Below are 27,426 nucleotides of genomic sequence, written 5' to 3'. Positions count from 1 at the left end.
TCATTGGTCAGAACTTAGTCACATGGCCACTCTACCTGCAAGGGAGGCTGGGAACGGTATTGTTTATTCTAGGCAGCCATAAGTGCAGGTCAAATCCCTGTTAGGTTGGAAGATGGAATAAATAAATATTAAGAGACAAATTGTAGTTTTCCCCATAATTGTTAGGGATATACCCATACATGGTAAACTTTTAAAGAAAAGTAATAGATTGATAAAGTCTGAATAGTGATGTCCTAGGATGGCAGGGAAGAAAAGAGGAGGCAAAATTGGAGATGAACCCAAAGCAGGGATCTAAGTTTCTGGCAATATTCCATTCTTAGAAAGCTGAATGGCAGGTCCATGTGCATTGATGGTTATTTGTTAAAACAATACATTTAAGTTCACATCCTACCTTGTGTGTATATTTCATAAAAATTACATAATGAAAAGCAGGCTATAGAATGTATGTATGCTTTCATTTTTATAAAATATAGAACACAGGCATTTATTATCTTGGCTTTTTGTTTAATTATGCTTCACCCTGGCATTTCCTCTTCTCCTCCTGTGTGAGGGTGTGACGGAGCCTTACCTCTGGCTGCACTGCCTGCTGCCTGAAGAATCAGCCTCTGCTCTAAGACACAAGAACCTGCATGTGGCTGCAAACATGGCCTGTTTCCTCTGATATCCTCTCCCAGCGGTCATAAATTCTTCTTGTGCACAGTCCCAGCCCACTTGGAATTACTTGCTTCTTCCCGAGAAGGCCCTCTCCAGTCCTCCGGTCTCCTGCATTCATTCAGCAGACTCATAGTGAGCATCTGCCAGGAATTCACAGATGTATCAGGGCCCATCTCTGTTCTCTCTCCTCCCCAACCTTCATTTCAACCTGAAGAATTCTCATTCTTCCTTCAAGCCCCAGCCTAGAAGCCACCTCCTTCTTGAAGCCCTCCTAGATTTCTTTGGTCATATCAGTCTCTACCTCTCCCGTGCTCTCACAGCATTTTCTTTGCTCCTTTCATATTAGATTCTCTCCTCCCCCTGCTCTGGGTACAATTCTGAACAGCACCAGCCTGGGAAGCAGTTCCCCCGACCCCTCTCTCTTAGAGCGGTGTGACCTTAGCTGAGTCGCCAAACCTCTTTGCATCTCTTTCATTAGTAAAACGTAGGTGCTAATTCCTCCAAAAGGTTAAGTTTTCAGCCCACACAGCCCCACCCCCCCACCACTGCTCTGCCGTGGGCACCGAGCCACGTCCCCAATCGGTCTTGGGGGTGGCTGCTGAGAATGAACCCAAGAAACCCCGCTCCTGTCTGGAAGGCGCAGCGCTCCCCTTTCTCTCCTGCCCTTGCGGATGGAGGCCCCATGGGCCGAGCTCCTTGGGCTCTAGCCCCCAAAAAACGCGGCGGAGGACCCCAAAGCGCCTGGAGGTCGCGCGAACCCCCAGCAGGAGCTCGGCTGCCAGCCCCGCCCCTCCCCGCCCCGCCCCTCACCTCCCAGGTTCCGCCTCTTCTCCCAGGTCCCTCCCTTCCCCTTCCAGGCCCCGCCCCTCCTACCCTCCGCCCCGCCCCCCCGGGCCCGCTTCTCATTGGCTGACGTACCGTAGGCCCCGCCCTGTGGTCGTCACTTCCGGGCGGGGAGCTCGAGGAAAGCGGAAATTTGTGCACAGGTGGGTGTCGCTGAACTGTCGTCGCTGAGCAGTCTTCGCTGGCTGCTCCAGCTCTTCCGGGTCCGAGCTCCGACACTCGGGAGGCCTGCGACACCGAGCGAGGCACGGGGGGCCATGAGGTGGCCGCGGGGCGTGGCGAGGTCCGCAGGCTGACTTCTGCCCTCGAGGCCCCTCTTCCAGGCCATCCCTGGCCCCCGCCCGCCGCTCCACCGGCGTCCCCGCGCCCCCCGCCATGACCGCGGCCGCCGCCTCCAACTGGGGGCTGATCACGAACGTAGTGAACAGCATCGTAGGGGTCAGCGTCCTCACCATGCCCTTCTGCTTCAAACAGGTGAGTCCACGCCCCCGCCTCAGGCCGTGACAGCGGCCCGGCGGCAGGCCCAGGGCAGACGGAGCCCAGGAGGCGGGCTTCCCGAGAGGGACAGAGCCTGGGGGCTCCGAGTTGTTTTACTTGACCCGTTATTTTTGAAAACTCTGACCTGATTGCCCTTGCATTCTGAAGCGCACAAGCCCATCCTCTCAGGCCTGGAAATTAGATGGGGGCGTTGGTTCCAGGTGATTGAAACATTCTCCAGTGTGTGCCCCGAAAATCTGCATTTCACAGAAACTGTGCAGTCTTAATCTGACCTGTGCAAATTACACCTCAGTTCAAAAAATGTAGTGTGGGGCCGGCCCGTGGCTCACTCGGGAGAGTGCGGTGCTAATAACACTAAGGCCCCGGGTTCGGATCCCATATACGGATGGCCGGTTCGCTCACTGGGTGAGCGTGGTGCTGACCACACCAAGTCAAGGGTTAAGATCCCCTTACCGGTCATCTTTTAAAAAAAAAAAAAGAAAAGAAAAAAATGTAAGACACGAAAAGCTTGGTGTCCTTACAACATTGAATACCATGGAAAGAAAGTGGCCACTTCTATGGTGGCTTCTGTTTAGGTAACCCACAAACAGGCATTCCATGTTCTGGGAAAGGGAGGCCGATGGAAACATCGACATGGTGACTTCTTTCTTAAAGACTCTGTCTTATAAAATGAACACTGGCTCCCCCACTCAGTATCATAGGAGGGCCCAGCAGTGGGACCAGGACAAGGGCAGGTGGTAGAGACCTGAGGGCACCCACCAGTTACAATCTGGTGAAACCACACAGGTGGAAACATGAAAACTGGATGGACGTTTTGGAACAGAAAGTGGGGGCTGGTATTTTAATTTTAGATTAACAAACACTGTACGTTTTTTTTTATTTAGCATCTTTGGGGCAAAAATATTTAAAAAGTTTTTTTTGATCTGCGAATTTTTGATCGCCTACACAGAGCTCTCAGCCTGCCCTGGGTGAGAATGCATTTAGAATTCCTGTGTTATCTTTTATTTTCTATTTTCCACAAACGATTGATTGATTGATTGATTGATTGACTTGGTGTTGTCAGCACCATACTCACCTATTGAGCTAACCAGCCATCCCTATATAGGGATCCGAACCCATGGCCTTGGTGTTATCAGCACCACACTCTTCCGGGTGAGCCACAGGCCGGCCCTATTTTTTATTTTTTGGTAGCTGGCAGGTACAGGGATCCAAACCTGTGACCTTGGGGTCATAAGGCTGTGCTTTAACCGGCTGAGCTAACCGGCCAGCCCCATTTAGGGCTGTGTGAGTTGTTTGTGTGATGTGGTTGGCGAGTACGTTGGAGGCAAGACAGAACCAGATGTCTCTAGAGCCCCATGGGCCACCTCTGTGTCTGAACATTGTGAATCCCAGCTTTGTGTCGGCCACCAACTGGGTTTTTCTGGAATGACTACATGACCCAGTGTCCACTGCGATGTGCCCAGCAGCAGAATTGCATCCTGGGATGTCCTGCATTGGCATATCAGATGCTGTCTCCCTTGACGCCTGTCTGTGAAGTGCCACTGTGGACGGGTTTAGATACCTGTGAAGATATGTTTTAGAGCCCAGATGATTCAGCTGTCCCTAGACTTGGAAGGCCTGTGTATGGTAGGCGCTAGACCCCTGCCAGAGCATGTAAAGATGAGCCCGGCAGAGACTTGCTGGAAGGAGCCTGCAACTTAGTGCGGGAGCCCCGTGCACAAGCAAAGGACTAGACGGAGGGTCAGCCACGCTCCTCGGACTCCGCATCTTCTCCATGGGAAGCTCCTTCAACTAAAGCGCAGCGTGAGCCCAACAGGCAGTTTGGGGATGTGTGTGTTTAGTGTTTGGCAGCCAAGTCATTAAAAACAGCTTTTGGTTTAGTGTTTTGTTTGTTTTTTGTTTTGAGTAGTCTTGATACTTAAAAAAATATATAAACATTTATTGAAGTTTAACATGCAGGAACATGCACCTGCTTTAGGTGTACTCTTGATGAATTTTCATAAAGTGAACAAACACACATAACTACTCCCAAATTAAGGAGCGGCACATTGCTAGCACCCCATCAATTGCTCCTCCCTACCAGAGGGCCACCCCCACCTCTGGTGCCATAGGTTCTTGTTGCCTGGTTCAGCTTGATGGAGATGCAGTTGGAATATGCGTGCGTTTCAGCATCTAGCTAGCATTCCCTTATACAGATATGCCACAATTTACTTATTTTACCTTTGTGAGGCATTTGTGGTGTTTCTTGTTTGGAGCTCTTAGGATGAGCGCTGCTGTGAACACAGCTGCATGGGCTTTGGCGAGTGACTGTGTTTCTGCTGGGTGTGTGCCTTTGAGTGCAATGGCTGGATCACAGAGTGTGCGCATGTTCAGCCCTAGTAGATGCTGCCACAAGTTTCAGCATGGACGTACCAAGGTGTCAGAGGATGCTCTATAGCCTTGGCAATATTTGATATTCTTTGTCTTTAACATTTGAGCCATTCTGCTGAGTGGTGATAGTTCATTGTGGGTTTCTTTTTTTTAATCGATAGGCTATTTTTTTGAGCAGTTTTAGGTTTATAGAACAATTGGATGGGAAGTACAGAGAGTTCCCATGTACCCCCTCACTCTCCACCGTTTCCCATATTATTAACATCTTGCTCTAATATGGCGGTACTGATGTTTATTTTATTTTTCAGTTTATTTTTTTCATTGTACATGTTTGTAAAGTACAGTTTGTTGTTTCAATACATGCATGCATTGTATAATGATCCAATCAGAATAGTTAGTATACCTGTCACCTAAATATTTACCATTTCTTTGTGGTTATAACATTCAAGATCCTCTTTTCTGGCTATCTTGAAATATACAGTACAATATTGTTAGCTGTGGTCACCCTAGAGCACCAGAGCTTATTCTTCCATCTAACTGTAACTTTGTACCGGTCTATTGGCCTCTCCCCGCCCCTCCCCACTTCCCCTGCCTCTCCCAACCACTATTCTGTTTAAATGTGAAACTTATTGAGGTATAGTTTACATGCAGTAAAATTTGCCCTTTTTAGGGTGGGTTCTGTGGGGGTTTTTTTGTTGTTTTTTTTTGAAGATGACAGGTAAGGAGATCTTAACCCTTGACTTGGTGTTGTCAGCACCATGCTCACCCAGTGAGCTAACTGGCCATCCCTACATAGGATCCGAACCCGTGGCCTTGGTGTTATCAGCAACACACTCTCCCGAGTGAGCCATGGGCTGGCCCCCGGGTTCTATGGGTTTTGATGTATGTGTACAGTCTTGTAACCACCACGGTTAAGACACAGAACAGTTCCATCACTCCGAAAAGTCACCTGGTGCCCCTCATGTCAGCTACTCCCTGTCTCCAGCTCCTGGCCACACCGACCTGTTCTCTGGCCCTACAGTTTTGCCTTTTCTGAATGTCCTGTAAACATAGTCACACTGTGTGTAGCATTCTGAGTGGAGCACCATTCACTGCACAGCACATTTGAGGTGCACCCACGTTGCTGCGGGTGTTGGTACGTAGTTCATCCCTTTTTGCTGCTGAATAATATTCCACTGTACGGACAGACCACAGTGTGCTTATCCATTCACATGCTGAAGGACATGTGGGCTGTTTACTCAGGTCTTGGATTATGGACAAGCCTACTGTAAGCACTGGCACACAGGCTTTTGCATGAGCATATTCCCTTGTTTCTCTTGGGTAAATAACTAGAAGTGTAGTTGCTGGCTCACATGGTAAGTGCCTGTTTAATTTGTAAGAAAGGTGTAAATGTTTTCAATCTCTTCCTCCTAGAATGTGTTTACCACTCCTGGCTGTTGATCCAGGTGGCTAAAAGGCAGTGCACTGCAGGGGGTGCGCAGAGGGCTGGGAAAGCCAGTTGTTGGCAACAGCCAGCTATCCAGAAGGACCCGCGGAAGGGGCCAGGAAGGAAACAGTGTCCTTGGTACTCCTTCAAAACACACAGGTCTTATGTTGCAGACAAAGCATGTGGCCACCACATCCAGGGAAATGGGCCCTTTCAGAGATGGGAAGTATCACTTGTGGACAGGAGGGTGGAACAGAGTGGAGAGGTTTTCAGGAGCCACGTAAATGCTGTGTGATGTGTGAGGTAAAGACACCTGGAAGTGTCTGGCTTTGTGAACGTCTCATTTTCTTCCCACCCTCTAGTGTGGCATTGCCCTGGGGGCCCTGCTCCTGGTTTTCTGCTCCTGGATGACGCACCAGTCCTGCATGTTCTTGGTGAAGTCCGCCAGCCTGAGCAAACGGAGAACCTACGCTGGCCTAGGTGAGGAGCTGGGCCCCGGTGCGGGCTCTGGCCCGCAGCAGGCTCTCTAGACTTGGGGGTGTGGGCCTTCTCTCTTCTATTTAGTTATTTATTTTTCTTCTACTGTATTCTTAGTTTCTTGGACAGCAGTTCTTTTTCTTATTTTAAAATTTAATGCGATTTTTAAATGTTAATGTAATCACACATCCACATTGAAGTGATACAGAAAGATGTGAGGTCCCCTGTTGCCCTTGCCCCCCGTCCCTCCTCGAGCAGATGCCCATACTCAGCAGACGCAGCTGTTCTCGGTTCACTCACTGTGCAGCTCCCCCGGGCGCCGTTGCCCGCCTCTGGAGCTGCCCGAAGGGCGTCACACCACTCCCCGCTACTTGGACTCCTGTGGAGGAAGCTGTCATCAGGCCCAGGCGTATAGCTGGGATCCAGTAACCCATCTCCCCCATGGCTTTCTCTCTCTGCTGATTTTCCGTGGCTGCAGGTTCGTTTCCTTTAGTTCTCTCTATCTGCTGTTAACGTGATTTCAGTCCAGAGAGAAGGCTGCACTTTCTACTTCAGTTATGTTCGGAATATTTTCTAGATAGTTTGGCTTCTAGGGCTCTGTCCCTGTCTTTCCTATCTGCCTCGGGCCGGTGTGGAAGCCCGAGCTCTCTGCCTGCCTCTGCCCAGGCTCTACACTGGGGATTTTCGGTATGGGTGTTGAAATCCAGCATAGGTGTTGTCAATAGTTGGCCCTGTGGGTGTCTGGGGAAAATTCCTGGCCTCCCGATGAAAGCTCCTGACTCTCCAGCCAGTGTGTGGCCAGGATGCACACAGAGGGCCGGTGCAGCCCTGGGCTCACAGCTCTCACGGGGAGGGAGGAAATGGTGTGTGGAGTTCCGGAGGCCAAACAAAATAAAAACATCTGCACAGCCCACAGGCAAGAGTTTCTGGCAGCATGGCCTCTCATGTCCTCCCAGTCTATCTGCTTTGCATTGTCATTGGGACACTTGTGTCTGCTTGTGACCTTAGAACCAGAGGGACGCTTTACTCCTCTTCTCTTTTTCGACATGAGTGGTGCTTTCAGCCTTTCAGTGCTACACATGAGGTAGAGAAGTTTATCAGCCGACTTAGCCCACAGTGAAATGGCCTCATTCAGTTTGGGGTGAAATGTCCCCCACCAGAAACCAGGAGGTAAGGTGCTTGGGTGGGCCCTTCTTGGTCCACAGAGCCATGGCCTGTGGGTGACCCTTTTTCCCTGCTGAGGTCTCTGAATGGGGTTCCTATAGCAGAGGCCCCAACTCAAGTGCTTGGCTGTATCCCGAAAGAAGACCCGCGAAACCCTAGGTTGGGCAGGCCATAGTTTCTGATAGCTGGCTGTCTGACTGTTCTTCGAAAGTCCCTGAGAAGTCAAACCGGTTGGTTTGGCTAGAAGTGGAAGATTGAAAGAAAACTGCCCAGTGACACCCTCTATGCTGGCTGCCAGGGGCCTTGGCCTTTAATCTGCACGGGGCGACTACAGCCCAGTTCTGCCAGCTAGGGACAAAAAAGATTCCAAAACACTCATGGTCTCGGGTTACGTGTTTGACCCCAAACAGATGGCTCAGCTGCGTCAGCTCCCAGGTGGACCTCCCGAGCCTAGTCTGTTCCACATCAGGTCCCTGTATCTTGGCTCAGCTCAAAAATGGAGTGGGACGGTGCCACTGCCTGCCCAGGCGAGGTCTTCCTACAGAGCGGGCAGTGGTCATTCCTCACTTCCTGCCTTTCCAGGAGGGCTGGGCCCTCTCCTGTCACTTGCACTTAGTGAGGGGATCTTTCTCCCCAGTCCCTGGTCATCCTAGGTGAGAGACACCTCCAGGAGCTGCACTGCGGCCCACAGGGTGGTCCTGGAAGGATTGCCCCTCCCTGCACCCTGGTGCAGCAAGGCAGATGCTCAAACATGCCTCATCTGTGGTTGTGTGGGCATTGAGCAGCTGTCCAGGTGAGGAGATGGGTAGATGGCCTTTGTCCAGACCTGGAGACCGCATAGAGGGTGATGTGGAAGTTCCTAGAGTGGCAAACATGCCTCCAACCTGTAGCCTGTTTAAACTGCACGCATGCCACCGATGGCTGGAAGCTTTTCTGATGACGTGCCAGTGCTGCACTGTGCGTGTGCGCTTGTGGCAGTTTCTCAGTTTGGTTAGCCCATGGAAGTGATCACTTACCGCTCAACACCACCCCTCTTGGAGAGTCACAGTACCAGCAGGTTTTTTGTTGGTGGTGTTTGTGTATTTATTTGTTCTGTTTGCTTTTGCTGGTTGTGGGCTGTTTTTGTAGTTTTTATATGAAAACTTCTCACCTGCTGCTTCTTGCCCTGCTTGTCCCACTTTCACATAGTTGTTTCCAAATCCCATGTTCAGCAGATACATCAGCTATTCAGCCTCCTCCTGAGCCTCAGCCCTGCACCAATGAGAGTGGTGGCCCAGGCCCAGGCACGTGGGTGTAGCTGGCAGCACCTCCCAGGCGGCAGGGGCCCTTGGGCATCTACCTTGCCTCTGAGTTCTCAGTCGTGAGCAGTGACGGGGCTGGTGTCGTGTCTGTGATCCGTGCACTGGAACTGCCCTGGCCAGCTGCCACCCCTTCCTGGGCCTGGGCTGGGCCTGCAGAGGTCACTGTCCACAGTGGTCTCTCTTCCTCCCTGCTCGTCCTGGGGCTTGTGACCCCTGCACATGCTGCTTGGCTTGGGAAATAGGGTTGTAAAACCATGCTTCCTAGCCCCCACGGTTCTTGACAGCTTCCCCACCCATCCTTTATCCCACAGATGTCTATTGCACACCTGCCCTGTGACACCAGCAGCAGGGAGGCCAATGCCACCCACTCCTGATTCCTGGAGTGGCTGGGTTGAGGTTTCTGGCCTTCTCTGCCTGTACGTGTCCCCCCATCCTGGATGGCACCCCCTTCTCTGCCTTGTGTCCTCCATCTTGAACAGCATACCTTCCACCCCCGACCTAGGAACATGGGGCAGGGTGAGTCCATCTACACTGAGGGCACTCTCTTGGAAACTTGATCCTCGCAGATGCCCTCCCAGCCTGACTGGGGCTGGGCTGATGCTGTGGTTCCACACTTGGTGGGGGCAGGTCCTGGGGGGCCTTGTAGGGCTCTATAGCCCCTTCCTCCCTCTCCCAGAGCCAGGCCAGGCAGGAAATGGAGGTGAGGACAGCTCAACTGGGCCTTGTCTTTGAGGCTGGCCATGAGAGGTTGCTGAGGGGTGACACTTGAAGTGGTGGTCGTCGGGGCAGGTGGGCCAGGAGAAGACAAGGGGAGAAAGCAGAGCCAGAGCATCAGGGCCACGTCTGAGTGCGGGCAGCCTCCCAGTCCAAACCTCTGCCTTCCTAGATGACCTTCTCTTTCCTCTGTCTAGGATTTAGCCATGTTCTGTAACTTTCTTGGGGGGGGGGTGCTGGTGTTTGCAGTGTTCTGTAGATGCTCAGCTTCCTTTTGGAAAGTAAAAGGGAGTGGGCGTGATGAGGAGCGCCCCACCCCCCACATCAGGCCTGGGATTCTGTGCTGTGTCCAGGTTGTGCTGCTGTGAAAGCAGGGAGGGCTCGCCTTTGGTGACAGCATGGCCTTGGGCTGCTGTCTGCTGTTGGGACTTCTGGAGTTCTTCGTTTTTGAAATTCTCAGCCTGGACCTTGATAAGCATCCACGATTCCCTGTAAGGATCAGGCTCAGGATTAGCTTCGTTAGGTGAACTTGAGAGGTGCCAGGCTCCTTTATCTTGTCAGTCCAGGAAAGGCCAGAGTGGCCCCCGGAGGCAGGAGCCTCTGCTGCCACAGACCAGTGGAGTCAGAGGCCAGCACTCTGGGTTTGGCAACGCCACGCCCCTCCTAAATAGTTTAAAAGTAGATGGGGTGTCCTTTGACATGTCCTTTGTCATTCATACCCACTGGTCTGTGTGTTTCCTGCTTTCCAAACCCCACTGGATGTCCTTTGGCCCCCACGCAGGGTGGGAATGAGGGTCAGGAAGCCAGGGCTGGGATGGGGCTGGAGCCATCCTGTCACATGCACCTCCTTTCTGGTTGCTCCCTGGAGAGTGGAACTTCCCTTTGCCCTGGTCTGGCTGGACTGTGGGGAAAACGCTGGTGTGACCAAATTGCCATGAAGGTCCTGGGAGAGACCTTGCTGAGTCAGCTTGTAGCTTCTCATCTGCTGGAAATAATTCCTTGTCAGGAGAGAAAGATGATGGCTGCTCCCCATGGTGGGTTGCAGCAATGGCGCCATTTGTCAGCACGGCCCCTCGACTGTTCACCCTGCACCCCGCACACCCTTGTCCCCCCCTCCCAAAGTGCCGCACTCTGAAGGATTCTCTTAAGTTTTTTTTTGGTAAATCGCAACCCAAGTGTGAAAATAAGAGCCCTCCCACAGAGTCCCTTTGGCGAGGCTGTGAGAATTGGGCACCCTGGGGCTGGGACCCACCCCCTGGGGGCTCTGGCTGATGCCTTTGGGCTCTCAGTGAGGGCCGGGTAGGCACTGGTCCAGCAGCCTCCTCCATGAAAAACAACCTACCTGTGTCTCTCTCTTGCTTTGTTCTTGTTTTATGTGGTTTCATTTGTGGATACTAGATCTAAAAAAAGCATGGGGACCAGAACTTTAAAATATCCGCCTTATGCCTATGAAACTCCAGACCAACGGATTGTTGTCAAATTGCCTTTCAGAGCATCATGCGGTGGCTTTTTTGCTTCTCACTCTGTGGGACTGAGTGTCCGTTCTCTTTTCTTTTGCACTAGCGTTCCATGCCTATGGGAAAGCCGGGAAGATGCTGGTGGAGACCAGGTAACTGGAGTGCCTCTGTGTACTCTTTTCTCCATGAAACTGGGGACTGTCACCAGGGGGGCGGCTTCTGTCACATGAGACTGCCTTATAACTTATGTTACTAAATAGTTGAAAGTCCAATTTGTTGTACCCTTAAAATGATTAGTGTCAGGCTGAAAGCCTTATTTAAGTCTTACTAAGAAAAATATAAAAATGGAAAACTTGGAGAGCACAGTGAAGCAGCTCGCCCTCCGTCGCAGTACATCTCGTGGTGTTCTTTGAGCTGTACCCTCCCCCAACACTGCTGCATAAAGGTGGCATTAAGTTGAAAATGTCATATTTTTCTTCCTTTGGAGTAAAATTTTATGAGATGAAAAAATTGCTGGGAAATTGCACTTTTAGGGTTCTAAATTAAGGGAATTGTAAACTCGAAAGAACAGCCCTTTTTGAAAGCAGTTGATTGTCCTTTTAACTTGTCTAACATGGCAGTGCGTTTTGTACCACCTGAAAGAACTTTTAGAACCTCCTGTGGAGAGAAAAATATAATACCACATAAAGAAAAGTTTAGTGTTATTCAATATTCATTCCAAGTAAAACACAAACTCCATGGGACACACCCATGTCCTGTAAACTGCAGAATGGTGGTAGTCACACCTGCCGTTGAGCCCTGCCTCTGGGTGGCCCCCGCTGGGCGTGCAGTGTGCCGTCTGGTGCTGTGAGCGCCCGAGCCCTGGCTCGCCCGTGACCAGACACCATACTCCTTGAAAATACTGTTTTAAACCCGTGGTTTCCTTCTTTGTAGCATGATTGGGCTGATGCTGGGGACCTGCATTGCCTTCTACGTCGTGATTGGCGACTTGGGGTCCAACTTCTTTGCTCGGCTGTTTGGGTTCCAGGTAAGGGCACTTCAGGTGTTCTGGTTTACTTGAACACTTGTGGCTGTGCCTGTGGTAGCTCCCTGACTCACCTGTGAGCCCGGGCGTGGGCCAGTGCAGTTGGTTAGAAGTTCCCGCTGTGCCCTGCTGTCAGTTGAGGTCCAGTGGGCTGGAGCACAGGGGACTTGCTGGGGTAAGGTCCAGGAAAGGTATCAGGAGAGTAAGCAACAGCAGGCAGAGGCCTCTGGGCCGCAGTGTGAGTCTGTTGCTGTGCCAGGGGAGGGTGGGACCAGCTGCAGACCAGGGTGGAGCTCAGAGGATGTCTCAGCCAGCCGGGCCGCCCATCAGGACAGAAGCAACTGGGCCCTCGTGTGTCTGTGTGCTTGGCTGTCAGCCAGAGCTTCCTGGGGAGATGAGCTTCACCAAACTGGGTAGGTATGAAGGCACAGCACTGGGACTATTGGACTCGCGCTCCTCTCAGCTGCAGGGACATTAGTGTGGCATCCTCCCTGCTTGCCACCCTTACCACTGAGGGATCCCCTGGTGAGCTGGGCCGGGCTCAGCTTTCCTCCTCTGCCAGGAGCAGAGTGCCTTGCTGCATGGGGGCAGGAAGGGCTGGCTGAGGGGTGGGTGCGGTGGCACTGAGCATCTTCTCTGTGCCGGAGTCCCTCAGCATTTGCATCCCAACAGGGTAGAGCAGGATTTCAGTGTAGAAAGACCATAGTTGAGGAGAAGGAGGGGTGGTCTTCCTTGTGAGTGGAATATGGCAGATGTGCACATGGATGGAGAAAATTCCCGGGATCCCCTGGGAGCATGGCCCCTGGCCTGTGCTGCACGTTTCACTGTGGACGTCCTGGAGCCACGGTCAGTCCTGTCCTCAGGCCCTTGTGCCTTCCCTCCCCTCCAGCCGTGGCTGCGTGGGAATTGCGGGAGAGACACTGCTGCTGCCAGCCGTGGTCCCACACAGACACTCCCATAGGAGCAGAAGCATTCAACCCACAGCAGCGCAGCCACACACAGAACTGTCTCTGCTCTCGTCCCCCGTTGGCGTGTTGTCAGAGGTTTCCCCTGAGTGTGTGGTGCTCCCGTGCCAAGAAGTATGGCGGGTTTGGGATAAATACGTAGGGATTTGGAGCTGGGGAGAGAGTGCTGAGGGACATTTTTGAAGGGTCTTGGTGGGGCTCTGATGTCCGCTAGCCAGGTGCCGCAGGCTCTGAGTGAGGAGATGGAGACTCAGGGGTGTTGCTGCTGCCAAGCTCAGTATCAGATATTTCCAGCCTTTGCATGTTCTGCTGTAATAAACACCAGATTAGTTTTCAGGATTAGGATTGCAACACTGCCCTCCTTCTTGAAGCCAGGTCGGCTTTGAGGTCACAATGGAGGGAGATAGGCCTTGCGGTGGGCTCCTTTGGGCTCCTGCTGCCCCCATCAGCGCAGGCGTGGAGGGTGGGCCTGGCACCAACTGCCCAAGGCAGCGCAGACTCAGAGCTGCTCCCATCACATTCCTTCCCTGTGGTAAGGGGGACAGCTGTCCTGCTCCAGCTGGTCTGGTTCTGGGGTTGGGCTGGACCCTGTGGGGGCAGAGATCAGCACACAGCACGGCAGCCACGAGGGCAGCTTCGGGGAGAGTGTGCAGTCTAGAGCCCCGCCGGCTTTATTCTCTGGGATGCTGCTGGTTCTCTGGGCCGTGGGTGCTCCCATCCCCGCAGCAAAATGAGCCCCCGCTGGTGAGTGATTCCCTTCCAGGTGACCGGCACCTTCCGCGTGCTCCTGCTCTTCGTGGTGTCCCTGTGCATTGTGCTCCCGCTTAGCCTCCAGAGGAACATGATGGCCTCCATCCAGTCCTTCAGTGCCATGGCCCTCATCTTCTACACTGTGTTCATGTTCGTGGTGAGTCTGCAGTGCTCATGAGCAGCCATAGTGCTGTGTGAAGGGCTGGTCACAGCATGCTCTTTTCTATGGCCACACAGGGTCTGTGCCCGGGTCTGGTTTAGCTACCAGCTGCTTCTTGGGAATTACAAAAAAGTGGCTTGAAGCCTGGGGAATGTGTCAGAATTACTAGGATGGCTGAGGAGGACCGTGGGGCAGGCGGGCTGCCTGGACTCAGGCTAGGATGCCAGGAGAGGCCGAGGGCTCAGGGTGGAGGGGCTCCAAGGCCAGGGTCACCTCGTCTAGGCTCTCAGAAGTAAAGGTGCAGCATCCACTTGTTTTATGGAAAGAAATTTTATGTGGGATTTGTGACCAAGAGTCATGATGCCAGTGTTTTGGCACAAGGTGGCAAGTTGTCTTTCTCAGTGAGCATGTATAACAGGATGGCCCGGAGGGCCATGTCTGCAATTGACACCCTTAGGGCCCTGTGCCAGGCCCTGCCTGCATGGGCCCCGAGCCCCCGGGACTGCCCATTCACTGGCAAGGTCAGTGGTGATCCTTCCTGAGGGAACAGAACCTGTGTGTCTTTGTAGTGGGTGTGTGCTGGCATGGCTGCAGGTGGCTGTGGGAGCCACAGTTCTCCAGTGCTCCCTGGCCCTCTGTGCGAGGACCAGGAGCGACAGTGCCCCTTACTCTTCAGATAGCCATGTCCTTGGTGGGTTGGTCTTCTGAAATATGTCCATGTCTGGCACAGTACAGGACCAGGGAAAGACTTCTCCACATTGAGGGACCATCCTCTGTAACTTGATGGAAACTGGAGCCGGGTGCAGGGAGCAGGGTGTCACTTCTGTGTGTGCTGAGCGACCCCTGCACGGGCAACTGCTCCAGAGTGCCCAGGAGACCCCCTGTAGCCTGCACCCCTCCACCACCCACCACACAGACCCTTGTGCTCTGAGGCTGGGGACTGGGAACACTGGAAGGTGCGGTCCCTGGCCCCTCCAGCTGACAGTACCAGGCTGCGCTGGCGAGGCAAGCGGCACCCGCAGTGTGGAGCCGAAGCCTTCCCTCCCCACAGCAGTGCCTAGGCCGGGGTGGCTGTCCCTCTGGCTTCCTGACCTGTCCGTGTGCTCTTTTCTCCCCTTGGTACAGATCGTGCTGTCCTCTCTCAAGCACGGCCTCTTCGCTGGGCAGTGGCTGCGGCGGGTCAGCTATGTCCGCTGGGAGGGCCTCTTCCGCTGTGTCCCCATCTTCGGCATGTCCTTTGCCTGTCAGTCGTAAGTACCGCCACCGCCGGGGGCCCTGCGTGTGGGGCTCTGTAGGGGTGGTCGGAGACAATCCGCTGCTGTGTATGCATCTTCCATTGTTTGTTAGTGGCTGTGCAAGAGTGACGTCTCGTTCCATTGTGACCTTTTCCCTCCAGGCTGAGGGAGAATGTCGTGTTTTCATCAGGAGGTATGCTGACTGTATGCCTAGCTGTGCTGCTGGGCCTAGCTGGCAAGAGCGCCTGATTTGCCAGATGCCCCATGAGAGGAGGGCTGGCGGTGGGGTGCGGCAGCAACCCAGCCATCTGACTGCACAGTCCCCAGTGCCCTGCCAGACTTAGCTGCTCTTCTGAGAACATTGGAAGGGAACTCGCACACACGTTGCCTTCAGACTGCTGCAAGGACGCTTTTGTGGGTGTGTGCACGTGTGCATGTGTGAGCTCTCTCTGGCACTCAGGGCTCTGCAACTGCAGATCAGGCACTCCCTAACTCCAGCAGCATCACTTTCTCCACCAAGATGACAGGAGCGTGTGACTTCTGTAGGCCTAAAAACAGTAACTGGCTGGAAAGGGGCACAAATCCAGCGCAGCCGGGAAAGACCATCGCGTAGGGGTGGGTCTGGCAGAGTGGCCCCACCATGTTAGTGGCACATATTGTGCCAATCGTGCATAGTGTGACAGATAGAATTTGTTCCTGCCGCTGTTTACACCCACATGCAAGATCCAAATCATTCCCCACTTACTGTCTCTCTCTTGGCAGCTCGGTTTCCACCAGAATGCACTCCAGTCTTGCTGTTTAGTGTCCCCATTATAATCAGAGACAGATGTTATATTCTTTTATCACATACTGAGTTACCAGTTATCCCTTTTGTCAGCGTGTTTGCTTTTTTAAAAATAAACCTGAGGTTGGGCTTTTTTGGCGGTGGCTGCGTAGTAGCCAAGTCACATGTGTTGGTGTGGTTCCCAGGTCAGATGGCAGGTTACGGAAGGGTTGGTGTGCAGGCTGGCCAAGTGCGGGTCTCACTCTGCCTCTCGCTGAGGGTGTCTGGGCCTCCACACGCTGGCCGGCAGGCTGACTTCCCTGTCCTTAAACACAGGAACACTTGCCAAGCTCAGAGACAGAGAGCTCCTCCCACCCACAGGAGTGCTGTGCCAGAGTGCCTGTCTGTGTTGGGGTGACCACCAGGCCCTCACCTGCGAGATTGGTCCTGTTGTTCCAGGCATGGCCAGGCCTCCCTGTGCCTCTGTGTCTGGCCCTTGCAGGACTTATGTCACAGTCGATGAATGTGTGGTTATGCAGAACTGTCACTGTGGCACTGAGCCTGCCTGCACACCTGGGTCCCAGGCTGTGCGGTGGGAGAAGTGGGGTGTACACCCAGGAAACTCCATTTGACTCTGATAGAGTCTGAGTCATGGAGCTGCTTTATGAGGTGGGTGGTCTGGGGATGTTCTCTTGGGTGCTGGGGGCAATGGTCAAGGACTGTGCCCTCCTCCAATAGCTCCTTTGTAGGTGGCCGGGAGGTATTGTGGCTCCCACCTTCTCTCTCTCCTGGGGATGAACCAGGCACTGCTGGGGCACACTGTCAGGATTGGAGAGGAGCCTAGGACCAGCCCTCCCAGCCCTGTCATCCGCAGAGGCCTGAGACGCAGCCCCTCCCCACAGGAGTGCAGCTTCCTTGGCAGTGACTCGTCAGGGGTGTGTGCTAGCCAGGGAGGTGAGCACATCTCATGGCCTCCAATGATGGTCCTGAAGCTGGGCTCCCTGGTGTGGACTCTGCTCCAGCCAGAGGGCTGGGCAGCACTGAGCAGTTTGGGTTGTGACCGGCATCATCCCGGAGCAGTGGGCTCCTGAGCTGTGCGCACAGCATATGGCTGCTTGGTGCCCTCCTTGCCTGGCCGAGGGGGGGCACCCATTCTGCAGCGTCCCCTGACCACTATGGGAGGCACCCCTGCTGAAAGCCCAATGGGCATCATGCCACGATCCCAGAGCAGAGCGGGTGTCGGCTTAGACTATAGTGGCCTTCCCGCTTGTTCTGGCCTGTTTGCTAAATGTTTAGCAGAGTCTGGGTGTCTCCTTTGTTTCACTTTCACTTTTTAAAAGGCAGTTTGGGATTGGCTTTGCTGACCATTGTGCTCGTCTGGCACTGGCTGCGGGTTTGCTGCGTCTTGGCATTCTCCCTGCCCCCTGCTGTGCCTTTGCGCCTTTAAGCCCCACCTGGAGCCCACGACATGCTGGAGTGCGGCCACTCGACTACTGCCCCAAGTCTTCACTCAGCCCAGGGCACAGCTACTCCCTTTCCAGGCTGCACGCAGACCCCCACACCCCAGCTGGCCCCTCTCCCTTCCTGTCTCAGCTACGCCACTCCCAGGTGCCCAGGTCCCTGCGTGGCCCCCTCAGACAGGCCTGCTGCCCATGTCCACAGAGAAGCCTGGGGACTTGCTGTTTGTGGAGAACCTGCACAGGGCTGTCACACCCCCACCTGGCCAGTGACTTGCCCCCTGACCAGTAGCACCACACTACCAGCAGGGCTGGGGGACAGAAGCCCGTTTTCTCGTCATACACGCAAGGCTGCAAGGTGGGAAACGCTCCTGGGCCCTCTCCTTGTTGGCGCCAACTGTGCCCATGCCTGTGCTGAGGCTCTGAGGTGGCTGCCACCTGGCTAGGGTCGTGCGGGTCCAGCTTCCATCTTCTGACAGCGATGTGCGATTGGCCACCTGTGTCCTTAGTAAGTAGGGATGGCTGCTTTGTTCTCGGCGCTGGTCCTGGGAGCAGGTGGCCTTTCCTCCTGGGGCGCCTGTGCCGCATCTGCACAGGGCATGTTCTGGGGACGTTCTGGGGGCTGTGGTGACACTGCTACGTCACCGTGTCACGCTCTGCTGGCCTCACACTGTGAGTCACGTGAGGTGAGCGTGCAAGAAGGAAGGTTCCAGAGACTCGCCGAGGCGACTGCAGCTGGTGTGGTGGGGGGGCTCCTGGGAACCTGCTTGTGAGGTAGCTTGTTTTTACACAGCCAGGTTCTCCCCACCTATGACAGCCTGGACGAGCCGTCGGTGAAAACCATGAGCTCCATATTTGCCTCCTCCCTCAACGTGGTCACTGCCTTCTATGTCATGGTAGGAACCTTCCCTTCCCCTCCCCCTCATGTCAGAGCAGTGTCCCCGTGGACACTACTGTCCCCAGCCTCTTGTGGCCCTTCAGGAAACACCTTGTGCCTGAGGCCCCTCCCAGCCTGGCTGTGGCCTGTCGGAGCCACACAGAGAAAGGCCTGCTGTGGCGTCAGGGTGACCACAACCGTAGCCCTGTTGTTCCCAGCCAGCCACCTGCCACTGCTGCCTAGGTATGAGGGTGACTCCCCTTCTGAGGAGCTCAAACTCTGTCACAGGGCTGCACCCCGATTGCTTAAGCTGGGTGACTCTTCCCACCTTCTCTCCAAGACTTTTGATAATTCACCATAACAATGGGGCGTGTCCGTTAGGGAGACTGGAAGGCGTGCATTAGTGGAGGAGGAGAGTAACCTCCAATTCCAACCCACAGGCGCAGTTCCTGCCAGCGCTCTGGTACATTCCTCTTCCAGTCTTCTTACAGCACCTATTTGTTGTCTTTAAATAAAGTAATAAATATGCTAAGACTCTAGCTCATTTCCCTGAATGTGGTGGCTTCAGCACTCGCCTGGGTCATTGCAGGGTCCCTGGCGCTCCCTGTTGATGCCGGCAGCTTGTGCCACAGAGGACTGTGTGTACCCCACGGCTCCCCAGTTGGGTTTTGAAACCAGATTGAGACAGGCCCTCTGAAGGACTCAGCGCAGTTTCACACCTTCCCTTCCCGCGGGCAGCTCTTTCTTTGTCTCTGTGCCCTACTGGCCTTGCGAGAAGGTAATTGGGCACTTAGGTTCTGTTGATCAGAAGAGGACGTTTTATGGTAGGAGCCTGAAAGGTGCTTTTGTCCATGTGGCTCGCAGGTGTTCTGGGCGGCCATGGCCCCCCAAGCCCCCTCCACTGGCCGCCCGTCACCTCATTGCCTGTCATTCTCCCACAGGTGGGGTTTTTCGGTTATGTCAGCTTCACCGAGGCCACTGCAGGCAACGTGCTGATGCACTTTCCTTCCAACCTGGTGACGGAGATGATGCGCGTGGGCTTCATGATGTCGGTGGCCGTGGGCTTCCCCATGATGATCCTGCCCTGCAGGCAGGCCTTGAACACACTGCTTTTCGAGCAGCAGGTAGGAAACTCGAGGCGTGTCCCTGATCTTAACAACGTTATCTTCTACCAGCTTTGGCTGGTTCCGTATTCTCCTGGGCATAGGTGCAGCCTTTCCTAGCTAAAAATAAAAAAGCTTCAATTAAAATGAAAATTTTTAATAGAGAGTTTTTTTTAACCAACTTTGGAACAGCTGGCACAGGGCTCACTGTCCACGTGGCCAGGCACGTGGTCATGGTAGCACTGCAGCTCTTGTCTGCTGCCTACGGACTCTGCCACTGGCTATGACAAAACTCCGGCTTCACAGCAGAGGCCAAGCCAGGCAGGATTTACGGTTTTGTCGTTTGGGTGGTGAAGGCGGGGCCAGCCCATCTGGCCACAGGGTCCTCCCGTGGTTCCCCCAGCTTGGCCTCCACCGTGGGGTGCTGACATCCATCTCTCCCTGTCTGATGAAACATGCACTTCATATCTGAACAGTGTTTACGTTTTTTTAAAATGAGAAAACCAGTAGCGGCATTAAAGGAAGTATTGGATCAAGAGAATGAGTTGATCCACATCCCTCTACCTTGAGGCAGACGTGGCTGCTGCTCCTTCCTCATGGTCGCTGGCTTCTGGTTTCACAGAGGGGCAGCGGAAGCGGTCACCGTTTCCTCCCAGTGACGGCCACCAGCGCGTCTGCATGTTTCCATGGAGATGCCGCAGCACCTCTGCTGCCCTCTCCTGCACGTCATGTCGGATGGCTGTGTCTGGCCCGTCCCCTGGCCTCTCGGGGATGTCTCGTGGCATCTCTTGCACATAGCCCCCCTTCCTCTTCTGGGGTATTTCTTAGGTAAATTTCTAGTGGTGGGAATACTAGGTCCTAGACCTGATGTGCTTCCTCACTAGCCTGTGTGTAAATTATTGTCCTAAAGTCAATTTAGAAATTTGGCTCCAGCTTCCTCAGTGCACTCTGTGAAAAAGTCTATTCTGAAAACTGGGTACTTGGAAACTATAGTTCTGGAAGGTTCTATCGTGGTTTCCTGGCCCAGAGACAGTCCCCACAATCAGCCGTTCCTGCGAACTCACTCACTTGACCTTCACCATGGCTTGATGGAGAGGTGCTTCTGGGGCACATGAGGAAACTGAGGCACAGAGGCTAAGTCACTTGCCTGAGGCTAAGTCACACAGCTGGGGCTGGTGAGTGGCAAAGCCAGGACTGAGCGGGCAGTCCGGCTCCAGTGTCTGTGTGCTGCACCGCCTGGGGGCTGTTGGGCAGGTAGAGTCTGAGGCCTGTGCCTGGGGCTCTGCAGCTTCACCTGAAGCCAGCATCCCTCGTGTCCTTGCACCTGGAACGATGGAAGCCCCAGTGCTCCTGGAGGTCAGGTGGGCACCCTGGGCCTGGTTGTGTTGCATCATTTCCCTCCCCGCTGTTCTCTCCTGGACTTTGAGATTGTTAGCTGCTTGTCCCGCCTCTGCCGGGGATGATGTCACACTGCTAAGTGCGCGTGTGGGCAAGTGTGAGGGAGGGTTCTGCCTGCACTCCGAGCCTTGCAGGCTTAGCATGTGCCCAAGTCACTCGGCAGGGGTCTATGACAGAGTCTGTGTTCTGTCCTTCCTGTTTTGGCACTTTTTAAAAACCTTTAGTGGCATTGCTCTAAAAGCAAAAAGGAAAATGGAAGGACTCAATCCTTACATCTCAGAACACGATTGCAAAGTTGACGGCCTGCACCTGGGGTGAGAAGTGCTCATGCCTTCCTGGCATGTGGAGGTGCAGGCTGAGGGTTCTGGTTAATGTTGCTCAGCCAAACCTGATTGTGCCAGTGATGCTCACCTGCCGGTGAGCTCCCCACCCAGCCTCTGGGGAGGCTCGTCTGGTGCTCTTGGTGGAGCCCTTTAACGTGTTGCCTTGCAGGAGGGTGGTGGAGGAATCAGTCATTTCAGAACCTTTTTGTTTTATTTTCTTTCATGTAGCAAAAAGATGGCACCTTTGCTGCGGGAGGCTACATGCCTCCCCTTCGGTTTAAAGCTCTTACCCTCTCGGTTGTGTTTGGAACCATGGTCGGCGGCATCATGATCCCCAACGGTAAGTGGTCGGGTCACTCCCGCAGTTGAGCTGCTCCTGCGGTCGGGCCCCACCACCGCTTCTCCCACCCCTCTTTTTCTCTATTCCTGCTGGTGTTCACAGGGCCCAGGGCTCCCTGCCTTGTGTCTTAGCACTCAACCAAGAGTCTCATGCAAAGCGAAGAAACTCCCAGGTCGTTTTCTTCTTTGGCCCACAGAGAAAGGCAGGGGATAAACTGTGGCAGCCCAGTGCAACAACAGATACACCAAAACCTGAGCAGTTGACACCTGCACAGAGGCTCCCACCCCGGGACACAGGCCCAATTTGTAACATAAATGATTATAAAGCAGCTCATTCATTACTACTGACTCCACTGACTCCTGATTTTGTTGACACATTACCAAGGAAAGAGCTGAAAGCCCTGGGCAAGATTTACGTTCTCCTCACACACCTGTTTCCTAGCAGACAAGACAGAGTTTATCGTCATTAGATACAGAGGGAGCTTGCAGCGCCCTCCCCCAGGTGACGTCCCCACAGGCCCAGAGGCAACCTGTTCAGGCTGCTGGTAGTGGGCTGCACCCTGCCAGCATTCGAAGCTGGCTTTTACACATGTCCTGCTAGGTCACCCCCCAGCTGACTGGCGAGGCAGCAAGTGGCCCATGTGGTGCAGAGCCAACATCTGATTTAGGCAGGAAGCCCTCAGTGCCCAGCTCTTTAGAGATGAACACTCATCAGAGAAGCCCCCAGCAGGCGCCAGCTGCACTCTGGCCCATCAGCGGCACTTCGTCGGGCACTTGGCTCAGAGGTGCCTCTGCTGCCAGCTCGCACTCACATGGCCTTGGCTGTGGCGTGGCTCCCTCACCTGCATGTGGTTGAGTGCTCAGTGCTCCTTGCCGGAGCCTTTCCTCCCTTTCAGCTCAGCCTTTCTTGTCGCTTCTCATTCCTAGTGGAGACCATCCTGGGCCTCACGGGTGCGACGATGGGAAGTCTCATCTGCTTCATCTGCCCGGCTCTGATCTACAGGAAGATCCACAGAAACGCCCTTTCCTCCCAGGTGAGCGCTGCTCTGGCGGCCTGGATGGGTGGCTGTCTGGTCTTGGGGTGGGGAGAGGGAGAGGCAGAATAAAGCCCTAATTCAGTGCTTTCAGATGGGTTCTGACGGCTAGTTTTATATTTCTTAGAACAAATACTATTTGGTCACATAGGTTTGGGAAACACTGGGTTATACCAAGTTGAACAGTCTGCCCTTGAGGGCCACGCCATGGCGCTCACCCACATCAGGTGTTTCCCAGAGAGTGCCAACCTACCTGGGCGTCGGTTGTCTGATAGCTTCTGCGCAGAAGTGTTTCTGTGTTGTGACCGGATTGCCTGGCTGCCCCAGCCACCCATTCCCCCTGAGCCCACCACAACTGCCATCCCTGGTGTGTCCCTAGAGATACAGTCTGCACACTTGTGTGTTTGTGTGCACACGCTCCTGGTAACACAGCTTCCTGCTGCTCTTGCTTAAAATCCCTTGCAGGTTGCTCCACAGCCGTGCATCCAGAGCCACCTTGCTATTCTTAGCTGCTTCACAGTGTTTCATTGTAGGAAGATTCCATGATCCCCATCTCCAGCAGAGTCACATCTCCAGTCTTTTGCTGTTGTAGACAAAACTACGATGAATATCTGTGTACACGAGCATTTCAGTGTATTTGAAAATGTGTCTGTAGGAAGCTTTCTTGAAATGGAATCCCTGTGTCAAAGAGTGTTAGCATTTGTACATGTGGTGGCTTTTGCCAGAGTGCCTCGCAATGTCACTCACACAGCCAGGCTCGGGCCTCTGTCCCTGCAGCCGGCATGCTTCAGCCTTTGTCTTTCTTGTTCCCTGGGTGAACTTGAGTGTTTTTTGTGGTTTAGAAGATGCTTGCATTTCTTCTGTGAACTGACCGTGGTTTTTGCTCACTTTTTATGGAATTCAGCTTAAATTGTTGGTCTGAACTTTTTTTTTTTTTTTTTTAAAAGATGACCAGTAAGGGGATCTTAACCCTTGACTTGGTGTTGTCAGCACCACGCTCACCCAGTGAGCAAACCGGCCATCCCTATATGGGATCCGAACCCGTGGCCTTGGTGTTATCAGCACCGCACTCTCCCGAGTGAGCCACAGGCCGGCCCCTGAACTTTTTTTTTTGGTATATATTGGTAAATTTTTTCAAGGTATAGTACAGTAGAGCACATAATTCTTGTACAGTTTAATCAATTTTTGCAAGGTGAGCCCAGCCACAGAACCACCATCCAGGGCAGATCTAGAACTTTCCAGCACCCTGAAGCCTCCCCCGGGAGCTCATGCTCACCCACCCCCAGCCCCAAAGGTTCCTGCTCTTGTCTTCCAGCATTGGAGAATGATGTGCCTGCATTCGCGTTGACGTGAGTGGCGTCTCACAACAGGCATCAATGTGTCAGCCTCGGGCTCAGCGTCATGTCTGAGCTCGCCCATGTTACTGTTAGGGGAAGGGCTCGCTTGTTCTCACTGCCGGGTGGTCTTTATTTACTAGTCTGCCACAATTTATCCACTCTGCCACGGGAGAGCAAGTAGTTTCCAATTTCGACTGCTGGTCCAGACATTTCTTTTGGGGCCTTCGTGTTTGCAGTTTTGTGAGTTATGCACTTAGGAGGAAAGTTGTCGGGTCCTGGGGTCATTTGTATTCAGTTTTAGGAGGTTCTGCCACACAGTGTTCTGGTTTCCAGAGTGGTCCCTCCAGCAGCATACAAGAGTCCACTTGACTTTACATCCACTGTCCCTTTTCCGTTTTAGTCCTTGCATGGGTGATGTGGATCAGCACCTTCTGTGAGTTTCAATTTGCAGTCGCCAGGTGACTAATGACGTGGAGCACTCTTCATGTGCTTTTTAGCCATGTGCGTGTCTTCTTTTGAGAATGCCTTCCAAGTTTTGCCTGTTTTTCTCTACTGGGTTGTCTGTCTTTTTCTTACTGGTTTGTGGGAGTTTTTAATAGATTCTAGATATAGGTCTTTTTTTTTTTTTTTTTTAAAGATGACCAGTAAGGGGATCTTAACCCTTAACTTGGTGTTGTCAGTACCACACTCTCCCAAGTGAGCAACGGGCCTTCCCTAGATATAGGTCTTTTTTAAGAAATATATATTGCAAATGTTTTCTCTCACTCCTGGCGCTTTTCACTTTCTTAAGGACATCTTTTAGAGAACAGAAGTTCTTAATTTTAGTGTGGTCCAGTTGATTGATCTTTTTCTTTTCCTTGGTACTTTTTAATGTCCTATTTAAGAAATTTTTGCCTACCCCAGGGTCTTGAAGATCATTTCCTCTGTTGTATTCTAGAAGCTTTCGATTTCATCTTTCATGTTTATAGCTGCCCTTCATCTGGAATTGACTGGTTGAAGTTGGGGTGAAGGCTCACTTTCTCTGTGTGGCTCTCCAGTTGACCCAGCACTGTCCTTTCCCCACGGCGGCAGCGTCACTAGTTACCTTCTGTACATATGAGGCTGTTGGGCACTCCTATGTCCACTGGTCTGCTGCTCTCTGCTCAAACCAGTGCTGCCCCGCTCCAGTTGCTGTAGCTTTACAGAAGTCTCTGTGGCAGGTAGAAGTTCTCCACTGGAGTCTTCTTCACGGTACTCTTTCTTATTATTGGCCCTTTGCATTCCCAACTCAACTTTAAAATTGGCTTGTCAGCCTCCTTCAAATTCCTTTGAGATTTTGATCCGGCTGCATCCAACAATAGATCAAAGCATTGACGCCATCTCTCAATTTACATTTTTGCTAATTTCCATTGTGATCTCTTCTATCTTTCTGGCTTCTTTAGATTTCCAGACATTTGGGGGTTTCCCGGTAATCTCTTTTATTGATTTCAAGCTTAATCCCAGTGTGGCTGGAGTACACACACTGAGGAATTCCAGTCCTGTGACGTTTGTTGAGACTTGCTCTGTGGCCGACGTCTGGCCTGTTGTGGGGAGTGCTTAGCAGGCCATGGGTTCTGCCGTTGCTGGACGCACATCCCAAGTGTGTTGGTCAGGTCATGTTTACAACTATGATTTTCAAGTTTTACATATCCTTACTGATTTTTTTAATCTTGTTTATCAGTTATGAGGAAGGTATGTAACTCCTACTGTGATTGTAGATTTTTTGTTTAGTTCTACTCATGTTTGCTCTTTATTTTAAAGCTATGTTATTAGGAGCACACAGATTTAAGTTAGTTATATCTTCTTGTCGAGTTGACTTTTGTCTTGTGGAACGTCCCTTTTTGTCTTGGGAACACTTCTCTCAATGAATGAGCTGACCTAGCTCTGCTTTGGGTTTGTGTTTGCACAGGGTAGCTCTTTCATCCTTCTTTTCATGTGTACCCTTATATCTAGTGTCAGTCTCTTGTGACAGCATGCAGTTGGCTGTTCTTGTCCTGTTGTTATCCATTTTGTTAATAGGAGTACTTAAGACTGTTTACAGTTAATTCAATTACTGGATTGGGGGGACTTCCATCTTACTCTTTTTTATTTGTCTCATCTTTTTCTGTTTCTTTTTTTCTTGAATCAGTCAAGCATTTTAAATATATATTCTCTTTTCCTCTCTTAGCTTGTTGGTACATTTCTAGTCTCCTAGTGGTTGTACTAGCCAGTTAATACAAATCCTCGACTTACTCGTGTCTACTGTAAATAAGTGTTTTTTAGCCACTTCCCAGACAAGGCAAGTATCCCACAATATTTTAACTCCATTTACCCTCCTCTGGCCTTTGGTGCTGTTGGTCTTATTTTTTTATTTTTATTTTTTTCGTGGCTGGCCAGTATGGGAATCTGGAACCTTGATCTTGGTGTTCAAGGCTGCGCTCTAACCAGCTGAGCTCACCAACCAGCCCCATTGTTCTTACATATTTTAATTTTACATGTATTTGAAACCCTACAAGGCACTATTATTCTTTTTTCAAATAGTCATTCATCATCTGTTCCTTTGCAGTTTCTTGGTTTTCTGTCATTGTGTCCTGTCTCCTGGCATGCTTGGTATTTGCAGACATGCGTCTGGGAAATTGTAGAGGCTTTGGATGATGTGATCTCCCATCCATCAGACGGAGGACGTGTGGAAGGGTCAGTGGAGGCGAGTTTTGTTTCCAGTTTACCCGTGTGCTAGGGTATCGCCCTTGCAGTGTCTCAACACCTTTGCCATCAGGGTAGGCGAGTTCTTTGCTTGGCTTTCCTCCTCCTGGTAGCTGGTCTTTTGGCTGTCTTCACAGCCAGCAGCCAGCACGTGCCGTGGGGAGCACTGTGCGGAGAGTGCAGGGCAGCATGCTTCCCTGAGGTGTCTTCTCCCTCAGGCTGCGGCTGTTGGGAACCTCATGCTTGGTTCTCCGTGCCCAGCTCCAGGCTGTGGCTCTGCCATCCCCTCTGCCCGGCCCCAGGCTATGGCTCTGCTGTCCCCTCTGCCTGGCCCCAGGCTGTGGCTCTGCCAGTCCCCTCTGCCTGGCCTGCTGCGAATGCTCCACGGGCAGCAAGCCTGACCCCACTGGGCCTGACTGCTCATTGTGTTCTAAAGTCTGGGCTGCTGCAACTGCTCACTGGTGTCTTTAGTTGGATGATTTTAATGTTTTTATCCAGCTTTCACAGTGTTTTAAGTGGGAAAACCAGTTTGATAAAGCTGTACTGCCGTAGCTTGAGGCAGAATTTCTTAGTGAGTTTTAGGGACTCTTTTTAACCCATTGCCTGTCAGATTGCAGATGTTTTCCCCAGTTTGTCACGTCCCGATTTTTGAGCCCATCAGGCTTTTTTTTTTTTTTTTTTTTTTAAGGGAAAAAATCATAGTTACAAAGACCTTCCACACTCCAGTAATATTTTTTGAAATTCGTCCCTCATTTTTTAGTACTTTCATGACTACATTTTTAAAAATTTAATTCTTTGGTCCATCTGTATTTTATTTTAGTGAAAGAAACAAAGTAGAGGTTGGTTAAAAAAACAACAAAGTAGATATCCTAGGTTTTTCCCTAATGGTTCCCTAGTTGTCAGAACACTGCTCATTCACTAATCCTCACTGATACGAAATGCCGCCGCTATCTCTGTTAATTCTTATATGCATTTGGGCCTTGCTTGGGACTTGCATTTCAGTGTCCTTCCATGATGTTCGGACTGACTGGGCTCTGTCACTCACTGCACTGTGACC

At 52.3% G+C, this 27,426-nt stretch overlaps 1 protein-coding gene across 4 annotated transcripts in view; it reads left to right on the top strand.

Moving 5' to 3' along the window:
* Positions 1–1,629: 1,629 nt before the first annotated feature.
* Positions 1,630–27,426, top strand: part of SLC38A10 (solute carrier family 38 member 10) — a 46,324-nt gene continuing 20,527 nt past the window's right edge. For all 4 annotated transcript variants that reach the window (XM_063080897.1, XM_063080895.1, XM_063080896.1 and 1 more), the window contains exons 1-10: positions 1,630–1,971; positions 6,154–6,271; positions 11,011–11,056; positions 11,838–11,931; positions 13,657–13,800; positions 14,929–15,053; positions 18,052–18,154; positions 19,077–19,259; positions 21,188–21,299; positions 22,226–22,332. In XM_063080897.1, coding sequence (XP_062936967.1) covers positions 1,873–1,971; positions 6,154–6,271; positions 11,011–11,056; positions 11,838–11,931; positions 13,657–13,800; positions 14,929–15,053; positions 18,052–18,154; positions 19,077–19,259; positions 21,188–21,299; positions 22,226–22,332 — 1,131 coding nt within the window. In that variant the 5' untranslated portion in view covers positions 1,630–1,872. The remainder of the gene's footprint in view (positions 1,972–6,153; positions 6,272–11,010; positions 11,057–11,837; positions 11,932–13,656; positions 13,801–14,928; positions 15,054–18,051; positions 18,155–19,076; positions 19,260–21,187; positions 21,300–22,225; positions 22,333–27,426) is intronic.

The sequence above is a fragment of the Cynocephalus volans genome, chromosome 16 (genome assembly GCF_027409185.1).
Source record: "Cynocephalus volans isolate mCynVol1 chromosome 16, mCynVol1.pri, whole genome shotgun sequence".
Taxonomy (NCBI): Eukaryota; Metazoa; Chordata; class Mammalia; order Dermoptera; family Cynocephalidae; genus Cynocephalus; species Cynocephalus volans.
The sequence above is the reverse complement of the archived record's forward strand: the minus strand, read 5'-3'. Positions and strand labels throughout refer to the sequence as shown.